At 37.1% G+C, this 22,789-nt stretch overlaps 1 protein-coding gene across 3 annotated transcripts in view; it reads left to right on the top strand.

The window, feature by feature from the left end:
* The window catches only part of KIAA1328 (KIAA1328 ortholog), a 205,115-nt gene that overhangs the window by 118,641 nt on the left and 63,685 nt on the right, over nt 1-22,789 (top strand). For all 3 annotated transcript variants that reach the window (XM_040984919.1, XM_040984920.1, XM_040984921.1), the window contains exon 7: nt 17,718-18,373. In XM_040984919.1, the coding sequence (XP_040840853.1) occupies nt 17,718-18,373 (656 nt within the window). The remainder of the gene's footprint in view (nt 1-17,717; nt 18,374-22,789) is intronic.

The raw sequence follows: 22,789 nt of genomic DNA on the forward strand, positions 1-22,789 counted from the left end.
AGCCAACTAGATGTACTGGCAGGGAGCTGGACTGGAAGTGAGTTAACTAGGACTTGAAGTGGCGTCCTTATGGGATGCTTGCAGGCAGTAGCCTAGTGTACTGTGCTACAGTGCTGCAGTGCCAGTCCCTACTTCAATGATTTTATTTATTGCAGGATTTACTCATTTCCTATACATGTATAAGCAATCAAAAATTTAGAACCCAAAACATGGATAATTTAAGCTATTTTCATCTAATTGGGATGTGATTAAATTGACATCCTCTGCTTTACTATTTACCTTCATATACCCAAAACTTTTTTGTTCCTCTGTTCCTCCCTCACCTTTGTGAGGTAAGTGACAAATGTTTCTGTGTTTACATATGCATTTTCTAATGTAATACTTATGTTGCTTGGCTATTTTTATACTATTTTAAAAATAATTGTTCTAGAGATTACCTGTCACAGTCTCGTTATGGTAAATTCTGACAACATCCCAATAAAATACAAAGGTCAAGAAGGTCATTGGAAGATTAATTAAAAGTGATTTGGGAGCAGGTATTTAGACACCAGGTGTCTAAATACCCCCCATCTCACATCAGATTTTGTGAGCTCATTTTCTGTCTGTGGGTTCAGATTCCAGCTTCCTGTGAATGTAGATCCTGGGTAGCCCTGGTAATAGCGCAAACGGAGGATTGCTGCTATCCATGTGGCGATGCAGACTGTGGTCCAGGCTCCTGCCTCATACCTGTCCTCCCCCAGCCTCCTTGGACATTTGGGTAGTGATCTAACAGATACAAACATTCTCTCTCAAATTCAGGTGTGTGTGTGTGTGTGTGTGTACATGCATGCATGTATATAATTTTGGTGCAAGATTTGTTGAATTTTATGCATAGCTTTTTTCATGATACAGATTTTTCATGAACTTTTTTTTTTTTAGAAAACAGATATAATTTATTAGAGGGGCTTGAAAATCAAACACAAATCAGTTGTAGGCACTTCTTGAGTACAGACTATGAATATTTTTTGTTTTGTTTTTTTAACAAAAGAATGGTTACCTATCAGGTAATACTATGCAAGACTTAGTTTTTACAATACACAAGGGCTAGACAAATGATAATAAATATTATACAACTAATCCAATTTGTTACATCTTATCACAATTCCATGTGTTTTTAGGGCCAAATAGAAGTATTTAAAAGCTCTAAATTTTGGCTTTCCTTTACTATGTTATCAAGGTCTTAACCTACCAAACATTCCTTGAGGGAGCATAATATACTTTTCTTCATATAAGTGGATCTGTAAACATTTATTTTTCATATTATATCTGCATCTAACAATAGCCAAGGCATGAACTTTTTAAAGACCTCTTCATATAGACAAGTTTCAAAAATGTTTACATCAAATCTTTTAATCTATTTTCCATGAACATTTTCAAATACTTTTGTGTAAGCTTACTCTGATGTATATTTTTTCCTCTTCACTTCTACTATTATTGTCATTCATGTAACCTTTTTAAAGATTTATTTATTTTTATTGGAAAGACAGGGTTACAGAGAAAGGAGGAGAGGCAGAGAGAGATATTCCATCTGCTGGGTCACTCTCCAAATGGCTGCAACAGCCACAGTTGGGCTGGTTCTAAGCTGGGAACTAGGAACTTCTGGGTCTCCCAGGTGGATGTGGAGCCCCAAGAACCTAGGCCATCCTCCACAGCTTTCCTGCGCGTATTAACTGGATCAGAGATGGAGCAGCTGGGACTCGAACCTGCAGCCATATGGGATGCCTGCAATACAGGCAGAGGCTTAACTCACCAGGGTGTTAGCCCCCTTTTGATACTTTTTTCTCCATGGTTGTCCTTAATCTCTTCATTAATATTCTGGATTTTTGTCATGGTTATTATTCCTGTTAATTCTTCAAACTGATTTTCTTTAGTCTTTCAGCATTTGTAATAGCCGCTTTGAAATCTTCATTAGTTCACTATTTGAGTACACTGTAAGATAACTTTTTTCTATTGTGGGTCATGTTTCTCTGTTTCTTTGAACTTAGTTTTTTAATTGAAAATTTAATGTCTTATAGCAACTTTGACTCATTATCTTCAAAGTTATTGCTGTATTTTTGATTGATTAGTTGTTTGTTAAATGACTTGCCTGGATTCATTTTGTAGAATTTTTCTTATCTTACCATACTGTACAAAACCATGCAATAAAAAGTTTGTGGAAGAAATGGGATTAGAAAGACAAAACTCAAAATTTTAAGGCAATAATGTGAAAACAATAAGAACTAAATAAGGATAGCCATAAGTTTTATACATTTTAAAAGTTTAAAAAAAATAGCTGTAGATACAATACGTAATGTAACTTCACCTTGAAATAGACCTAAAGTTGCATCTTGAAGTTTGTGGGTCTGGAGTTATTGTGCAATGTTGCTCAATTATCACCAAGGAGGAAGATGGTATTACCAGATATGAAATAGTGACCTGGATGAGAAATTGGCACTAAGCATCTCACATAAGTCATATTCTGGTCTTAACGTTATATGGCATGCCTTTCTTCAAGTTTCTGTAGGTATAGTTAGTTTATTTCATCACAGTTGAACATTTAATCCAGCGTGAACCTTTCCTGAATTCTGTATCAGTGTTACAAACTGATTTGCAACTGTTCACTTACATTCCTAGCTTTACCAAACATCTGAAAGGCAGTTTGAAACCATTGATTCACCCACTAGTAGCATAGAAAGCAACCACCAATAGAGGATGGTAATCTGCATTCACAGTCATTATAAGTAAGCAGTGCTACCATTACCATTGTACCTGCTGTTCTGTTCCTTGATCCTCATTCTGAAGACTCACCACTCCTTCCATTTCTTTTATATTTTTTAGGCCTTGTTCTTTTTTTTTTTAAGATCTGTTTGTTGTTTGTTTGTTTGTTTGGAAAATCAGATATACAGAGAGGAGGAGAGACAGAGAAGATTTCCACCTACTGATTCACTCAACAAGTGGCTGCAATGCCTGGAGCTGAGCAAAGCCAAAGCCAGGAACCAAGAGCTTCCTCTGGGTCTCCCACTTGAGTGCAGAGTTCCAAGGCTTTGGAGTGTCCTCAGCTGCTTTCCCAGGCCACAAGCAGGGAGCTGGATGGGAAGTGGATCTACCTGGATTAAAACTGGTGCTCATATGGGATCCCGGGGTGCACAAGGCAAGGACTTTAAACGCTAGGCTACCATTCTGTGCCCTAGCCCTTGTTCTTAATAACTTCACAGAACTTGAAGTTGTATAAGTAGCAATCATGGCTCTTTCTTTCTTTCTTTCTTTTCTTTCTTTCTTTCTTTCTTTCTTTCTTTCTTTCTTTCTTTCTTTCTTTCTTTCTTTCTTTCTTTCTTTCTTTCTTTTTCTTTTAAGTTTCTGCAGTTATTTCTTATAATCCACAATGTGGATTCCTTTGTACTTATGACTCAAGAAATAATGTATTCTCTTAATTCTTTCTGAAAGATGCATTATTTTAAGTTCCCACTCTGTACTTACATGAGTGTTCAGACAATTTAGAAAAGCTGAGTATTTGCTAATATTGCCTGGACGGGGCAGTTATTAGAGTACATCAATTTAAGTTACTGCTTGCAATGCCTGGATTCCATGTCAGTGCAACAGTTTGAGGCTAAACTGCTCTACTTCCAGCTCTCTGCTAATGTACCTGGAAAAGCAGTGAACATGATGATCCAAGTATTTGAGCTCCTCTCACCTGTGTAGGAGATCCATATGGAGCTCCAGTCTTCTGGATCTCAGGCATTGTACCCATTTGGAGAGTGAACCATCAGACGGATAATCTGTTTTCTCTGTGTGTCTTTCCCCTCTCTCTGTCACTCTGCTTTTCAAATAAATAAACAATATGTTTTTTTAACTTTAAAAATTGAAAGACTAGCAAAACGAACTTTTAGTTAATCACATTTGAGGATCCAAGGCGATTGCTAAATGTTTCAGGTTTATGTTTTGTAAATCCATACGTGCTCAGATCAGCATGCAGTTAACTGGCTTCACCTCAGGTTTTGCACCAGAATAAACCCCTGTAAGCAAACATGAATATTTCATTATGTTCAGACTGTGCCCTAGTATAAAAGTCATGTTGAAACAAATCCACTTTTTTAGAATAGTGCTAGAGTACCACTTACTGTGTTCCAGGAAATTTAGGCATTGTCTCCCAAGCTAAACTGTGGTGAAAGATTAGGTCTGAATATTTTTGCTTCTTTCTACTCTTCATGGATTAAAACTTTTGTGAAATTCCTTACATATGAAATGCTAGAAAATGAAATCAATGAAAATGTTTTATTATAAACCATAAGTTATATTTCAGTAAACTGAGCAAATGCAGCAGGGATAAGGAAATGACAAAAATCTGCATTAAAATGTGCATATGGGTAATTAATATAAAAATGACCATTAATATCATTAACTTTCTTTTTTTCCCCATTGTAATTAAGAAATATTTACATGTTGGGATAGCATGGTGGTGTGCCAGGCTAATCCTCTGCCTGGGGGTGCCAGATCTACTGATCCAGCTCTTTGCTTATGGCTTGGGAAGGCAGTGAAACTCTGTAACCATGTGGGAGACCCACAAGAACCTTCCAGATCCTGGCTTTCGATGGGCCCAGCTCTGGCTGTGGTGGTTATTTAGGGAGTGAATCAGCAGATGCACAATATTTCTACTTCTTGACCCAGACCCCATAATTCTGACTTTCAAGGAAAATAAATGCATCTTTTAAAAATAAATCAACCTTAAAATATATTTCAATGTGAAATCATAATTTCTGCATAATTCCTGCATAATGCCTTTACACACCTGAAATGAGTTCCATGTGTACTTATGACATTAGGTATTTCAGTACTTAGAGACTTTAGTATGATGCATTGTTTATTTATATTCTGATGCCTGCATGAGAATATTATCCCATTGCTAAATGTTATCAAAATCATTCCCACACAAAATTTAAAGCTTCAAACCAGATTCCTGGACAATGTAAGCCCTTCATGTTTTTGTTTTTGTTTTTGTTTTCAAGAAAAAGAGGATTTTCCACTCACTGATTCACCCCACAAATATTTCCAACAGCTGGAACTTGGCCAGGCCAAAACTGGGAACCTGGAACTCATAAAATGATTGTCAAGGACCAGAGTATTTGAGTCATCTTCAGCAACTTTCCCAGGCATGTTGGTAGAAAGCTAGATTGGAAGCTGAATGGATGAGACTCAAACTGGCACTTCAGTGTGGGTTGCTGATGTAAGATGCCTACAGCACAGGTGGCAACCTTACCCATTGCAGCACAACTCCACATGCTCTTCATAATTGTATATTTTGAAACTCAAAATGAAGTGAAAAGAAGGTATTTCTCCATGTCATCATAGAGATTGCCCCAATATTTGTGTATTCTTTCAGCTTCTGGTCTTAGCCTATAAGTTTATTTTTCCTATTACTGTCCAGTTCCTACATAGCATAATCAAGCTCTGCTGTCTTGAAAAGTGGGATGTGAGTTACTCTCTTTGCTGCAGATTCACTTAATATTTCTACATACACATTTTTAAATTAAAATTTGTTTTATTTTTTATTAAAAGGCAGTGTAAGAGAGAGGAGGATAAAGAAGGAGAGAGAGAGAATTTTTCCATCCACGGATTACTCTTCAAATGCCAGCAGTAGTCATGGTTGGACCAGCCTGTAACTCGGTTGGATCAAACACATGAGGGGTGGGGATCCAGGGTATTTGACCCATCATTTCTGCTTTTCCAGATGTATTATAAGGAAACTGAGTTCAAAGCAGAATAGCCATTACTCAAATTAGTAACCTGAAATGAAATACAGACACCCCAGGTAGTATCTTGACACACTACACCATAATGCCTACCTTGTGTGGTTTTATAAAGTTGACACATATTGGTTGTACCATTTGATGGATACTATGTGATGTTTACTACATGTATACATTGTGTAATAGTCCAATAAGGTAAGCATATCTTACCCTTTATAATTTCTTTGTGATAAGAACATTGAAAATGGATTCTTCTAGATTTTAGAAGCATATTGTACATTATCTGTAGTCCCCCTGCTATGCAATGGAACTTCAAAAGTTATTGTTCTTCTTTAGTATTCATTGGCTAACACTTTCCCCTTGTCTGATAACCATTATTCTACTCTTAACCTCTCTTACACCAGTTTTGTTAGATTCCAGATATCAGTGAGATTATTGAAAAGTATTTCAATAGTATTTCACTGATGTGTCAACAGTTGTTTATTGTCTTTTTAATCTTAGCAAGTCATAGTACAGTTTCATTTGGAGTTCACAAAGCAGTGATGTCCGTAAGTGTGTTGTATGCTACTTCTTTCAGCTTTTTTTTTGATTGATTGATTGATTGATTTTTTATTGGAATGTCAAATCTACAGAGCGAAAGGGAGACAGAAAGAAAGATCTTCTGTCAGCTAGTTCACTCACAGAGCTGCACCTATCCGAAGCCAGGAGCCTGAAGTCTCTTCCAGGTTTCCATGTGGTCACAGGGTCCCAAGGCTTTGAGCTGTCCTCGACATTTCCCAGGCCATAAGCAGGGAGCTGGAAGGGAAATGAAGCAGATGGGATACAAACTGAAGCCCATATGGAATCCTGGCACATCCAAGGTGAGGACTTTAGCCACTAGGATACTGTGCTGGGCCCTTCTTTCACTTTTTAACAAAGTACTTTCAAATATTTTTTGTGTGTTTTTAGTTTTTTAGTTATTAGAATGTAATTATTAATTTGAAAGGCAGAGAGGTAAAGAGAGACCAAGACAGATCAATTTTCCATTTCCTGGTTGTATCTCCACATGGCCTCAGTGCCTGGGACAGGACCAGGCCAAAGTCAGATGCCTGGAAATCCAGCTGGATTTTCTACATGAGTGTCGTGCCCAAGCACTGTCCAAATGGCTCCAGTCGCCAAAGCATGGCCAGACCAAAGTCAAGAACCTAGAGTCAGGAGCTAGGAGCTTCTTCCAGATCACATACATGGGTGCAGGGGCCCAGGCATTTGGGCTGTCTTGTGCTGCTTTCCAAATTACATTAGCAGGGAACTAAATTTAAAGTGAGCAGCTGCAACACAAACCGGTACCTGTATGGGATATAGGCATCACAGGTGGCAGCTATACCTGCTGCTATGCCACAACTCCAGGCACTCCCAATTTAATTTAAATGTCAGCTCTGAAACGTTCTCTGCTTCTACTGTAAGTAAAAACACTGATTAGCTCCTGCCGCTGCTTTTTGCAGGTATTGCTCTTGACAGACCTTATGACATATCATGTTTTCCCTCTTCAGCCAAAATTTGTCTATAACTAGCATGTAGCAGATACTTCCAGATCCTTGTCTTGCTCAAACTGATAGCCTGAACCTTTGGAAGAATTATACAGAGAAAAAATAATAACCCTCAATGTGTTTGTCCATTGTGTTTTGTTTGTATATTTTTTCTCTTCTTTTTTTAGGTAAATGTACAAGATTTGGCTTCTGGTTTAAGAACTTTTGTTCATTCCTATTTATCTCAACTTTATTAACTTTTAAAAAATATCATTCCTGCCCAAAATACTATGACAATAAACCTCTCAAATTTAGTATGAGAACAACACTTGGAGAACAGAAGGGAAATACTTCAGCATTTTCTCATAGTTAAAGAACTTTGTGTGGTAGTATGTTTTGTTTTTTTCTTTACATATTAGATGTTAACTGACAAAGTTTTTCTGGAATGACCCTGGAAAGAAATGATACCAACCTAGCGTTGAGTCAAGAGTAGAATTATTTTTTTAAAGATTTATTTATTTTTATTACAATGTCAGATATACAGAGAGGAGGAGAGACAGAGAGGAAGATCTTCCATCCAATGATCCACTCCCAAAGTGAGCTCAATGGCAGGTGCTGTGCTGATCTAAAGCCCGGAGCCAGGAACTTCCTCCAGGTCTCCCACACGGGTGCAGGATCCCAAAGCATTGCGGCATCCTCGACTGCTTTCCCAGGCCACAGGCAGGGAGCTGGATGGGAAGTGGATCTGCCGGGATTAGAACCGGCGACCATATGGGATCCCGGCACGTTCAAGGCTAGGACTTTAGTCGCTAGGCCACGCCACCGGCCCAAGAGTAGAGTTTTTAGTTAGGATATTTTAAGTACTAGGAAATTAGATTATTGTTTTTCAAAACATCCATTTCTAATGAAATCTCTTCTGTTGTTTTTTCCAGTAAATTAAACTAGCTTATAAATAACATCTTAATTTTTAAAAGTCAAGATTTGTTACTGTATAATTAAGAGCTCTAAACAATGTTGAGTCCTTAAGGAAAAGCCATCTCAGAGGATGGCCATCTTAAATCTCCTTGACTTGGGAGTTTCTTGTGCTTTGGGAAATACTTCTCATCAGGTTGTTGGAGCATCCTTGGTCTGCAACCAATTACACACACCAAAAAAACACAAACAAACAAACAAACAAAACAACCTGAGTATACCGGCTTAACAAGACTGACCTTTAAAAACAGGGCTGTGACTCACTCCAGATAATCTTTGCTTAAAAAAATAATAGTATAGTTTTCCATCTCTCTTTGTCTACAAGTAGACTATTGGTTATACTCCTTTATATTTCTTACGTTCTCTTTTTCATAAAGTTTCTTTTATTGGACAAAAAAAAAAATGCCAATAGTTTTTCCCCCTCAGCCAAAATCATGCATGTACTATAAGGTCTCCACACCACTTCAGGAAATTAGTCATATTCATGCAGTATAAGGAATCTTACTATAGGTGTATTACTTTGTAGGGCATGTTCCCTGATTATTAGTATGGTTTCTCATCCAACTATTTTTCTTCTCTCATTGTTTTTGAGCTACAACAACTCAATCTTGAGTTTTTTTAGATTTGAAAGATAGCATAAATTACATGAGCGATAAAGCAACTTACCCAAAACAAAACTCGTAAGAAACACTACTGGAATTCCCATCAATCTTTTTTTTTTTTTGAAAGATTTGTTTATTTTTATTTGAAAGGCAGATTTTACAGAGAGAAAGAGTTTCCATCCACTGCCTCACTCCCCAGATGGCTGCCCATCTGAAACTAGGAAGGAGCCAGGAGCTTCTTTCTAGGTCTCCCACTAGGTGTAAGGACCAAGGAACTTAAGCTGTTCTCCAGTGCTTTCCCACGTCATTAGCTGGGAACTGTATCACAAGTGTAGCAGGCAGGACACAAACTTATGTCCATATGGGTAGAGCATTAGCCTGTCACGCTACCACATTAGCCCCTAATCAATGTCTTTGGACCTCAATTGGAGTACACTGTTAGTTATTCCATGTTGTCTATTCATTTTGGTAGCAACTCACAAGTTCTAATGTCCAGGGAATGTAATAATGATTAATGAAGATGACGCTTAGCCCTTTCTGAGTTTGGTAGTTACTATTAAGAATGTTGGCAAGCCTTTGATATACATATCCTAGGATCTGGGATGGTATTTGATATCTGTTGCTATAGTGTTCTGACATTTACACATTATTGTGTACCTTTCTTGTGCTTATATTCTTTTAAATCTCATAATTATTGACTTTAGTATCTTTTAGATTGAATATTCTGAAGTTGTGCAACAATCCCTATGAGAATTAGAATGAGTAGAGTCTTGCAAATATATTTGACTGCTGCATTCTGTTATTTTCTTTTCCATTGATGGCCTACTGCTTCTGCTGCTGAGCAGTGGAGGCACTTAAACCTCTAGGGCCCATTAGGTTTAACTTGTTTACTGCATTGATATCTATATGTTAAATGACAAGAGAGTTCAGGTTATTTAATAATTTAAAATTCAGTTCTAATTGGTGTCATATGACCTGGAAAAGGCCATGGACGATGCCAGGAGCATGCTGTGCATTTCTTATAAATAATTCATAAATTAGATGATTCATTTGCCTTGATGTCTTGCTAAATGCAAAGTTTGTAAGTTATAACTGATGATATAGCACCTGTAAGTATTTAGTTCATAATGCTGGAAGGTAATCTACCTTGATGATCTTCTAAAGCAAAATCTGCCGGTATTGGAGAGTTAATTGCTCTGGGGAAAATGAATATTTTTTGGGGATGAGACTTTGGCAATGCACTCGATGCAGCTGTTGCATCGCGAATTTTTCTGTCAGCTTGACAACTAGTTCATGTGTGCTCAGTGCTGAAAATGCAGCCAGCCATTCTGTATTTTACTCCACATGAACTCCAAATGCTCTGGGAAATACAATGACCCGCCCCACATACACGAGTTACCTTTAACAACATTTCTCTAGGCCTTCCACTACTGACCTCTCAATAAAATAAAATATAGTATTTCAAAATGGAGACTCATTTTTATAAGACTGTCAGTGGGACTAGGAATATTGTTAATAATAGGGTACTTGCCAGAATGGAAGAATTATTACTTATTTCCAGAGAGGTGAATACCAGTAAGACCTATTGGTACTGTAGACTAATCCTGTGGTTAACAACTCATAAATGCATCAGAAATAATCATTTTCTAAGCATCCAAAGTTTATAGCAACCTTCTGAAAAAAGAAAAAACTACAATAGTTCAGTCTTCCCCTCTCCTTAAAGTTGTCTACCAGAGATTGGGCAGGGTCATAAACATGACTTACAGAAAGTTATGAAGCATCACTATTCAGTTGTGGATGGTATTTCACAAAGTAACTCCCAGTTCTTGTTTTTCATGTAAGAAAGGAAAAAAAGGCATTATGCCACAACTGTGTCACAAGCCAATAACATGTGCACTTTCTACTCAGCTTTTTTTGTGTCTTGGACTCATAGGGTGCTAATTCAAGGATTTCATTAACAGAAGTCACTTATAATAGGCAAGGATTATGATACATTTTATTGCTGTGATCTATGTATTTCCTTGCCTAAACTTTTTAAGAACTTTTATGCGGCTTGTGTTTCCAATTAAGGATATTCCTTTGCACACTCTTGCCCACTATTGTTCTCATCATCTTAATTAAGCACATCATCTAACTCATTATCATTATATAGAAAATATGGAAGTAGCACATCTTAAGCATGTTGTCCAGATTTCTCATTGGATTCTAAGTTATGTTAGCGTATTCACTGAATTCTTTGATTGGGAGAACATAATGCATTCATCAAATTCAGTGACTACAAGCTAAGTCCAGCTGACTACATGCTGTTTTGCAATGCATGGACTAAGAATTAATTTTACATCAGTAAATGGTTGAAGGTGCATTAGACCTCTTTTTGCTGCCTTAACCAAAGTACCTGAGAGGAGCTGGTTTGGGAAAGAAGAGATTTATTTCTGCTTACAATTTAGAGGTTGTAGTGCAGGATCAGGTAGCCCCATAAACTGGCACTGTGCAGGCAGGCCTTTGTATGGGGTGTAGATGTATGATTACATGGTATTCTAGCAGGAGGAGAGAAAGAGAAAAAAAATAGGTAGGTTGATCTTTAGCTCCAAATAACCTCCAGCGGCAAACCCTCAATGACCTAAACGCCTCCCACCAGACCTGCCTTCTAAACTCTACATTTAGATCAAGTTTTCCTTTAATCCAGCAACCACTAACATTAAGACGTCAGAATTCAAACCTGGCTTTTAGGAAGAGAAAACTTATATAATACATGATGGGGGTAAGAAGAGTATTTCATGAAATGGGATACTTATGACATTTATATTTCAATATCTGTAAGTAACGTTTTGGTGGGACAAAGCTACTCCTATTCACTTCCTGTCTTTTGCTTTTGGACTGCTGAAGCATTGCTAAGTGGTTGTGAGGAAGAACTTTGGCCTTCACTGTTTGGCTCTTTGCAGAAAGTTAGTTCATTTCTGCTATGTAGTTATAAAATGAACACATGACAGTTATTTGCAGCAGCATGAAGTAACTTCACAATTGTAGTGTTGGATGAAAGAAGTCACATGGCAAAGAATATATATCACATTATTCACTTTAAAAGCACTCTTGTGTGTGTTAAGTATAGAAGGAGTAATGCAAAAAAAATTATTCTCGCAAAAGTTAGGGTAGTTATTACCTTTAAAAGGAAAGGTAAAAGATAGTGATTTCATGTGGCCATGAAAAATCTTCTACATGCAGATAGCATTAGATTTCTTGGACACTTTATCATTAGCATTGCATTGTGATTATTTACTCATCTATTCATATTTGTATACCTATATATTTGTGTGTATTATGTTTTACATAAAGGAAGTTTAAAAAGTAATGGTAGGGATTGCTGGAATACTACAATGATGAGCAAGACAGAGTGCATTTGATGTTGTCAAGTTCTCTTGTTTCACTGAACCTCATTTCTCCTCTGTAAAATGGTAGTTATAATAATTGTCTTACCAAATTGTTATAGAGAATTGAACATTGAATACGTAAAATATTTTGTGTAGCACATAGTAAGTTCTGAATTGAGAATAACCTAAGTGATAAGATTATCATTTTGGATGTCTATCCCTTTGTCCTTTCAAGAGGACCCCACCTCCTGACTCTCTTTTAAGAGGTGCTTTCCTCTTTCCTCTTCTTTTCCCACTTACCTGGTCACTTTGCAAATAGAAACCTCTCTGTCTGCAACCAGTTCCAGGCTTTTTATACCTATATTAAGCTGATGAAAGAATCCACTGAACTTTTCTGGTAACATATTTTCCCTGGCATCCAATATGGGGTGTGAAAAAGACTTAGCATGGAGCCACATGACCGATTCAACCAAGAGAAGACTTCACAAGCTTCCTGGCTGTGCCCTGGGAAAAGTGGAGGATGACCCAAAGGCTGGGAACCCTGTACCCCTTTTGCAGAACTGGAGGAGGCTCCAGGCTCCTGGCTTCAGATCAGCTTAGCTCTAGCTGTTAGGGCCGCATGGGGAGTGAGCCAGTGGATGGAAGATTCTTCTCTCTGACTCTGACTTTTCAGTGAAAATAAATGAATCTTTTAAAACAAAGATTACCAAAAAAAAAAGAGGGGGGATTATTATTCTGGTATCCTAGGAGCATGTTACGCTTCAGTAAAGATGACTATTTAGAACCAATTTCTCTTTTGAAAAGTAATTTACTAGAAGATCATCTCTGACCTTCCCTTTTCATTTGTCATCTTCAGTCCTTTAAAAATTAACTCGAAATACTTAAAGTTTAGTTTCACTAAGCACTTCACAAAATAAGATATTCAAATGGCCAAAAAGAATAAGAGCAGTTTTTAATATGAGATATCCAGGAAATAAAAAGATCGCAATGAGATTTTACTAGATACATCCAAGATTAGCTAAAAATAAAATACACATTGCCAGGTATTAGCATAAATGTGGGATAGTTGAGATTCATGCTGTGCTAATCAGATATAAAGTAGATTGACCCCACTGAACATTGACAGTTTCCAATATAATTAAACAAATGCCTACCCTGTAGTCAAAAATTATAAATATATGTTGAACAACGTATATACTACAATAATATTCATAGCAGCTTTTATTTAGTGTAGTCCTAAAGTGAAAGCCTAATATCCTTGATAAAATAATTAACTACTCACTAATTAAAAAAAAAAGAATACCATTGAAGAAACTCAAAAACTTTGTTAAGCTAAAGAAGTCAGACACAAAAGAAAATCATACTCTGATTCTGCTTGTATGAAAGTCAACACAGAAAACAGATCTATGATCATAGAAGTCAGAATGGTGCTATCTCTGGGAGTTGAGAAGGTGGTATTAACTAAAACAGATGCAACGGAACTTTCTTGGGTGATGGATATGTACTGTAAATTGATCTGGGTTTTGGTAAATCCAAGTGTAAAAAAGTCATCAAGCTGTCCATTAAAGATCTGTGCATTTTGTCGAAAATCATACCTCAGTTAAACAAAATGCAAATTATAGCTCAATTTCTAAAAGCTATTGGTTTCTAAGTGTTATCTGAAAATTCACATTAAAGCCAAATGCTAGAGGCAGCAGTCTGAGATTCTGTCTGTTAGTGTAAGCCATCATTAAGAGAAGTTATATTTGTAAATATCACATGGAGGGCGTAGTTGCTTTAGAAAGAAAAACACATCTGCTTCATTCAGGCCCATTCTTATTTCCATGAGTCCCAGAGGCAGTATCTCAATCTTCAACTCTACTAATAAAATAACTTAGTTTATTATATTCAAACTCTAACAGGGAGTTCTCTGTTTGTTCGCTTAGTGCATTTTCAGGTCAGAATAGAGTTGAATTACTTGAGATGATAGAGAGGCTCTTCTTCTTTTTTCCTTCATACAAAAGTTATCAGTCTTGTACTAATGTCTTACACTGTCTCTTAGGCACTTTGGATGATGAAATGAGCTAATTCATACAAACTGCTTGAATGATGTCTAATATAAAGCTAGGATTCAAAAAATGCTGCTGTTTATTCTTTCCAGTGACTTCTCTGCTTCAGCAATTTTTGAACGCAGGGGCTATGTTTATACCTCTGTATGTATGGTGTGCATGCTTATACATAGCACATTCTCAATAATCATGGAATAACTGCATTGGGTTAGTAGGAAACTTCAAGTTGGGTTTTTGGGATCACAGTGACTAATGAAAAAGAAATCAGAATCTATGATTAGGATGAATCATGCGTAACTGAATAGAAGTAAGCGAACAAACAGAGAACTCCCTGTTAGAGTTTGAATATAAGAAACTAAGTTATTTTATTAGTAGAGTTGAAGATTGAGATACTGCCTCTGGGACTCATGGAAGTAAGAATGGGCCTGAATGAAGCAGGTGTTATCAGAAGTTAGTTTCTTTGTTTGCATGATGGATGTCCCATTTCCTTACTGGCTATTGACTGGAGACTGCCTACAGCTCCTGAAGGCCTTGCCATATGACTCCCTCCACTGATCCATCCACACCATAGAAGTTTTTTTTGTTTAGGACCAACAAGAGAATCTGTGATCTTGTCAGAGTGCTTGGAGGTAAAGCAGACAAAAGGGCTTACTTGATTAGGTCAAGGCCACCCCAGATAAACCACCCTTTTTGTTAAAGTCAAATGATTAGGAATTTTCATTAGATCTAGAAAGTCTCTTGCCATATGATATAACATTCACAGGTCCTACCTGTACTCGAGGAGAAGGTATTGTAGGATGTATCCAGTAGAAGTATAGGAATCTTGGGAACCATCATGGAATTCTGCCTACCACACATGCACAATCACCCAGTGGCTAATTGACAAAGTGATGTTCTCTGTGAACAAAACATGTATCAAAATAAGTTGGTTTCATTGCATCTCAAAACTGAGGAATATTCCAAATATTTGACAGCTGTGAATTATGTAATAAGAAACATATGGAGACATGTGAAATATATACTTGTCTAAAATGGAAATAATTTAAGAGCAAAAATGAGAATATTTGATAAGGCATACATGGTTTTAGTCATTATGTGATAATTCATGGATTGGGATAGTTAATGTTATAACAATAGCTAAGTTTTTGGTTCTTTTACAAATTAAGCTGTAATTTTTGAAGTGTAGTAATTCTATAAAAAGGGTATTTTACCATGCAAAGGAACATGACAAATGTTAAATATTTCTGTTGATACTAAGCACTATAAAAGTTCAGAGCAGAAGAGATTAATGTGGACTAGTGTTTCCCATTAGTTGTAAAATAATATTAATTTTATGAGGTAGTTTATTGGAAATTTTGTCAATGATTTTCATTTTCTGTAGCTTGTCACCTGCTCAATATAAAGGATTGTACCTCCTCTTTGAAGAGAATCATGTTTTCTGCCTTCTTGTGGCTCAATCTCATTTAAATTAACTCATTGAACATGGCTTTAGAAGCTCAAAACTTCAAGAGTCACTGCAAAAGCCTTATTTTATTGGAAGTTAGGAAACATGATACTGCTATGTATCTCTGTTGACAGATTTTTCTCATCAGCTCAACATATTTAGAGACTACACGATAAATTAGGGAATTTTTCTCCTTCTACTTGGATTTCAGTATTCATTATTCTGGGTCTCTTGACATTCACTTAAAGTATTTATAAATTAGCATTTACTTTGAAAATGTAGAAAAGAAAAAAACTGTAACCTTAAAATTTCCCAAAAAACTCAACCCTGCTAACAGTTTGAGTTTAGCAGACTGAAGGAGCTTTCTAATGTCCTTATTCCATAACTCTAAGAGAATAATAAACTTGTGCTGTTTTCAGACACTGACTTTATAGTAGTATAACAACAGTAGAAAACTATGAGGTGGCTATCCTGCTTCATCTGCCTAGTGGATTATGATTCTTTCTTCCATATTAATTTCTTTCGTAATTTTATTAGTCAACGGTTCACCTTCATGAGCAAGCTGCTCATCTGTAACACAAAAAACATTTGCATTAAACAAGAATATTTACAGTTGAACAACAACCTGGAATTTGAATAACCCCAGTTTCTGAAACTTAAGGAAGATTGTACCGCATCAAAGAAACTCGGAGCTAAGTATTAAATTCAGCTTTTCAAGGCCAAGGTTGATAGTGAGACAGATGGAGATGTTCCATGGTATAGACCAGTGGTTTTCAAAGTGTAGTCTCAGACCAGCAATGTCAGCATCACCTGGGAACTTGTTAGGAATGCAAATTCCCTGCTCTGCTCCAGACAGTGGTGGACGCTCTGGGGTGATAGCAGAGCTTCTTGTTCAACAAGCCCTCCGGATGACTCAGAGAGACACTGAAAGTCTGAAAAACATTGATTATAGACTATGTGTTTGCTCTTGTTGATAGAAAAGTCTTAAGCTAAAATGTTGGAAAAGCTCACTTGCTATTGCCTGAGATAATTTACAGCTGCCTTGTTTCTGCCCACATTCTTTCAGCCTGTAATCACTTGAATAAGTGAAAAAAAAAAGAAAAGGCACAGAAACTAAGTGTGTTTTTTATTTAAAAAGCTACTTGTCATTAACATTATGTTTGGTTGGAAATAGTTGGTTTTCATCTGTGTTCTCAAAATATCATTTTTTAAAACTCATTAAATTTACAGCAGTAGGCCTGGCGTAGTGGCATAGTGGCTAAAGTCCTTGCCTTGAATGCTCCAGGATCCCATATGGGTGCTGGTTCTAATCCTGGTGGCCCTGCTTCCCATCCAGCTCTCTGCTTGTGGCCTGGGAAAGCAGTTGAGGACAACCTAAAACCTTGAGACCCTGCACCCATGTGGGAGACCCTGAAGAGGCTCCAGGCTCCTGGCTTCGGATCAGCACAGCTACAGCCATTGTGGTCACTTGGGGAGTGAATCAGCAGATGGAAGATTTTCCTCCCTGTCTCTCCTCCTCTCTGTATATCTGATTTTGCAATAAAATAAATCATTTTTAAAAATTTGTAGCAGTAACCTGCTAATACAGTATACAGTAAAACATATCAAATTTCATCTTTAATAATGGATAATCATAGTATTTAAGGTTGCTGAGTGAATTTTTAACTATCTAAAAGTAAATATTTTAAGACATTAACCTTTACTCATCCTGCTTTTATGGAACCCTCATTGTTTGCAATCTGAAAATCAACAAAAATCTTGCTGAAGCAGCATGTAGCAAAACTTTGTCTCATCAATTTTATAGATTTATTGAAATGTAGATCACTGAAAATGAATGTAGCTTTATGGCACATGTCTGTCTGCCGGAATGTTACTGTTGAGTATTCAAGAATTACACAACAGCTTTTTTTTTTGGTACCCATATATTCTGAGTTCTAAAAAGCCAAAAGGAATCCCTGTTTCATTACATTCTAACTTAACAAGTGGCCCTGTGATTCTTTTCAGAGATCCAATAAGAAAAGCACACTGCGAGCTTCATCTTTAGAACTGGATGGTTCCTACCTGAGTGTAGCTAAACCACAGACCTGCTGTCAAAGCAAGCAAAGACCCAGGTCTACAAACCAATCCTCAGCCTCAGAATCCCTGTTGGAGTTTAGGAATAATCCTTTGAAACCAATTCATCATCCCAAAGACAGTCCAGACAGGATGCCACCAGAAACCAGAACATGTAATCATGAATCCCCAGGGAGAAAACCAGTGGATGCAGGCCCAAAAGAGAAAGTTCCACCAGAAGAACTGAGGCTGAAGGAATGTCCACACCTTAAAGATGCTGCATCTCGTCAGTGTTGTAATCAGAGACTTCCTGAAAATATAAACCATGTTCATGACAGCCATTTTACAAATACGTTCTCTCAATATCCCAAGACACATCAGGAATCATGTGATTATTGTGGACTTTCTTGGACATCTCTGATGCATGGCAGAGGGGCACTACAGCCTAGCGAGTCTGATGTCAAAAAGCAACTCTCAGAAGATAGAAGACACCAACTGATGCTCCAGAAAATGGAGCTGGAGATTGAAAAGGAGCGCCTCCAGCAGCTGCTGGCTCGACAGGAGACAAAGCTGCTCCTCAAACAGCAGCAGCTCCATCAGTCTCGGCTCGATTACAACTGGTGAGTGTCCCTGTTCTTTCAGCCCTGTTTGTGGCTTGGAGGAGAGAACACACTGTAAAACTGGCTTGTGTGTTACTAGAGAGGTACGGAAGAACAGAGGTTTCCCGTAATCTTGGCTTGCTGAAGGTGCATACCATGCATACCAATCCATACTCCTATTAAGTAACTTCCCTCTCTTGTACGGAAGACTTGAAAGATTGTCATGTCTTCCAGAATGTGAGCTTAAAATGTCTGCTTCCAGATGTCTAGTGTAATTTTTTTAGATTCCAAAGAAAGCATTTAAAAATGATAATACATGCTTTTTTCTGTTTGATGTCATTGTAGAGAATACTTAGGTATTAAGTGAGAGCTTGAGATTTGGGGTTGTGGAATCAGAATGTGAAAAGGTTTCATCATTCCACATTTATGTCTAGCCACCTTTATAAAACGTAACAAGTGATGGGAGCCTTCTAAATTCAATCTTTTCTGATCATGAAGCATAACCTGTCTAATAACCAAGTCTTATAAACGTATCCACATTGAGATCATTCTTCTCTTAACAATTTTCCCCCAAGGACAATGAAAAGGAAAATTACTACTTTGATATTATATAGTTTTGCATGCAGAGTCATAAAAGTTGCTATCTTATTCAAGAAAAATTAATAAAGCAAACACAACTATATTTACAATCCAGTCAAATATGGTGTTTATATCGTTTACAAAATGATAAGTACAAGTTGCCATAGGAAAGTGCTCATATACTGTATCATTTTTCCTTAGCAAACTTGCTGTTCCACATTTGTACACATTCCTATTAGAGACATGCATCCCACATATAGATAATAATGGTGTTCATTTATTTTCTACACTTTCTTGGAAGTAATTGTCTTTGACTTACAGTTTCTGCCCAATATTTTTAGAATTACAATATTTTTATATTTCCAACTTGACATTGTTCCCTCAGTGTACACCTTCTTTTTTGGAATCAAAAAATCACTTCCTTCATCGTTAGACAATCCTATTTGTTGAAACCTTGAAGCTTTTTTTAAATATTTTTTTTATTTATTTGAAAGAGTAATGAGGTGGTAGAAGGAAGGAGATTTAGAGATCATCATCTCTTTGTTAATTCACTGCCATAATGGTCAGGGCTGCATCAGTCTGAAGCCAGGATCCAAGAATTCATTACCATCTCCCATGTGGGTGCAAGGATCCAGGTACTTTGCCTATCTTACACAGTGTTGCCCTGACTCATTGGCAGGGAGCTAGATCAGAAGCAAGCAGGCAGGACTCCAGCCAGTGCTCTGATGTGGGATCCAGCATCCCAGGTGATAGCTTATTGCACCACATTGTAACACTGTCCCTGGAGGCTTTTAAAAGAAAGTAGAAATGATGACTCTTACAACAAGATTGTTACCAAAGGTTGAGCTGTTATTGCTTCATTGTTGTGACCACTGTCTCAAATTCTTCAATTAATACCAGAGACTCTTCTGAGAAGTTGACTTAATAAACATTTATCAGATGCTTATGAGATGTGATAAATGGTTATCGGTGCTTATAATTTAAAAAAAAATGATTCAAACATGGTCTTTCCTTTGAAGAAGGCATAGTTTATCAGGGGAGAATGGATAATTTTAGAATAATCAATCATGTTCATTTGCACAGCATTGTATATTTAAATAATGCTACATAATGATGATAAAATCTATATTGTTCTCTTTGTATCCTAGCTTTAAAAAGAGAGCTTCTGAGCAATTTTGTATGTATAAATTGTGAACTAAGATTTTCATTTCCATTAGTGGAAGTTTAGGACTGTGATTGTTAGATCACATTTAACTTATACTATACTTAGTTTATAAGACATTCTCACCAGCAGTGTATGAAAGATCTGGATACTCTGCATCCCTAACAGCACATGGTATAGTCACTAATTTTTGTGTTACATCTCTCTTTTTTTTTTTAAAGATTTATTTTTATTATTTTTTTTTAATTGGAAAGGCGGATATACAGAGAGGAGAGACAGAGAGGAAGATCTTCCGTCTGATGATTCACTCCCCAAGTGAGCGCAACGGCCGATACTATGCCTATCCGAAGCCAGGAGCCTCTTCCGGGTCTCCCACGCGGGTGCAGGGTCCCAAAGCTTTGGGCCGTCCTTGACTGCTTTCCCGGGCCACAGGCAGGGAGCTGGAAGGGAAGCGGGGCTGCCGGGATTAGAACCGGTGCCCATATGGGATCCCGGGCGTGCAAGGGGAGGACCTTTAACCACTTGCGCCACCGCGCCGGGCCCTGTGTTACATCTCTTAATAATTTTTAATGTTTTGTTGTACCCTTAGTATGCTTTACTCTGATGATTATTGATATTGGACAATGCTTATTTTCTTCTTTGGCCAAATTGTCTCCTTAGTGTCTTTTGTCTAAAGTCTAACTGGATTGTCAGCATTTTTTCACTCCTGAGCTTCAAGAGTTTTGCATATATTCTAAATAGGAGTCCTCTGACAAATATGTGAATTGTATGTCTTTCCTCCTGGTATGTAGTTCATTTTTTTCAGTATCTTAACAGAATCTTGTGAGGTAGGAGGTGATTTGTTTTTGAAATTTTGGGTGGAGGTATGGCAAGAGAGGGAAGAATATCTCTATCTGCTGGCTCACTCCCCATGTGACCGCACTTGGCCAACACAGCGTCAGCCTGGAGGCCGGAGCCAGTAGCTTCCTCCTAATCGTCTACATGGGGGGCAGAATCCCAAAGACTTGGACTATCTTCTGCTGCTTTTCCCATACTATTAGCAGGCAGTTGGTTTGGAAGTTGATCGGGCAGACTGTAAAATTTAATCCGTATGTAATGTCAGCATTGCAAGCAGCAGCACCTTTATTGTTTGATTTGCAATGTGTAACAGTTTTGTATTCCTCATTTCAGAAAATATTTTATGAGCCCTAAATTCTGCCCATAGTAATGTAGAGTACCTGATCTTATACCTCAGCATATTCTACACAATCTTACTCTTTATATGTAATTTGAGCATTTATGTACTCTTACTGAACTTGACACTTAATGACCCAAGGAATTTCACTTCAATTCACTTATGAATTGAAATCTGCCATGCACAAACCATTGTGGTGCTTTGGATGTTTAGGAGAATTGCTGGGAAGACATTCTGTAGTTGAAGATCAAGTGTGTAGTACAGAATTGTTACAGAAGTTTAGAATTTGGGAATAAGCTTGTCACTTAATTTAGCATGGCATTAACATTTACTTAAATTGTAGTTAATGACTCATTTTATCTCTTTGATATTACATTATGGTCAGTAAGAGATTTCAACAGAGTATTATCTTTGTGAGCTCTCTCCAAATTGATCAGAGAGGATTTATTTAGAATACTGTTTATGAGGAAGCCACCTTAAACCCATTTTGGAAACAAAGTAGTGTTGTGTATATAATGAATAAAATCAAGGCTAATTATAATTATTTAGCCTTGTTACTTTTAGAATATAATTTAATATGTCTACTCTATACCTTAGATAAGCATGGTATTTATATCAATTAAAAATATGTGCATGTGCCTGTGCCTTCCCTTAGTCACTTATAGATGCAGATGGTAAAAGTACTCCAAAGTGTGTGAGAATTAATGCAGTGATTTATATGGAATGCACCCTCCATCAATTCTAGTGCTGCTCCAGAGGCTGTTCTGACTGTCACTATTACTGTTGTTTTTACACTCTTTTCTGAAAATTGCCTGATTTTAACATTTTGCATTGACATTTAATTTCCTGATTTTAACATTTTGCATTGACATTTACCTACCTACCAGTGTGTTACTTCCAAATATTAGTCTTAAACTGTAAGTTCCTGAAGGTAGCTAATCCACATCTGTGCATCACTGAAAATAGCAAACTGCAATTATTATATTTTTTGATAATGATGAAAATATCATTGTTAGTAGCTTAAGAACATACTGTTACAGATGACCAGAAAAGACTGGTTTTATACATACATGCATATGTTCATATATGTATGTATAATACCAAGAGCATAGATAGTGCCTTGTATTTGGTACAGGTGATTAACACCAATACTCCTGGTTAAAAACAAAACAAAAAACTTGTATTAGTTTCTGAAACAGCCGTCCCTCCTTAGTGCATGTATGATTGTGGAGCTAAGTTAACATTGTTCTAGAAAACATCTTTCACTTTGAAGAAAGTTTGTTTTTGAATCAGGGAAAATATGTTGGTCAGTGAGTTATAGTTCCAGCTCATTTATAATGTCAGTATTAGGAGGCATTCCCATGTACATGTTGGACAGGATTGACATACTTAGAGTTTAAAAGTATTCCCAGGCCCAATACAATGGTCTACTGGCTAAATCTTCACCTTGCATGAACCGGAATTCCATATGTGCACCAGTTTGTGTCCCAACTGCTCCATTTCCCATCCAGCTCTCTGCTTG

The sequence above is a fragment of the Ochotona curzoniae genome, unplaced genomic scaffold (genome assembly GCF_017591425.1).
Source record: "Ochotona curzoniae isolate NIBS_2020 unplaced genomic scaffold, NIBS_Ocur_1.0 contig_43, whole genome shotgun sequence".
NCBI lineage: Eukaryota > Metazoa > Chordata > Mammalia > Lagomorpha > Ochotonidae > Ochotona > Ochotona curzoniae.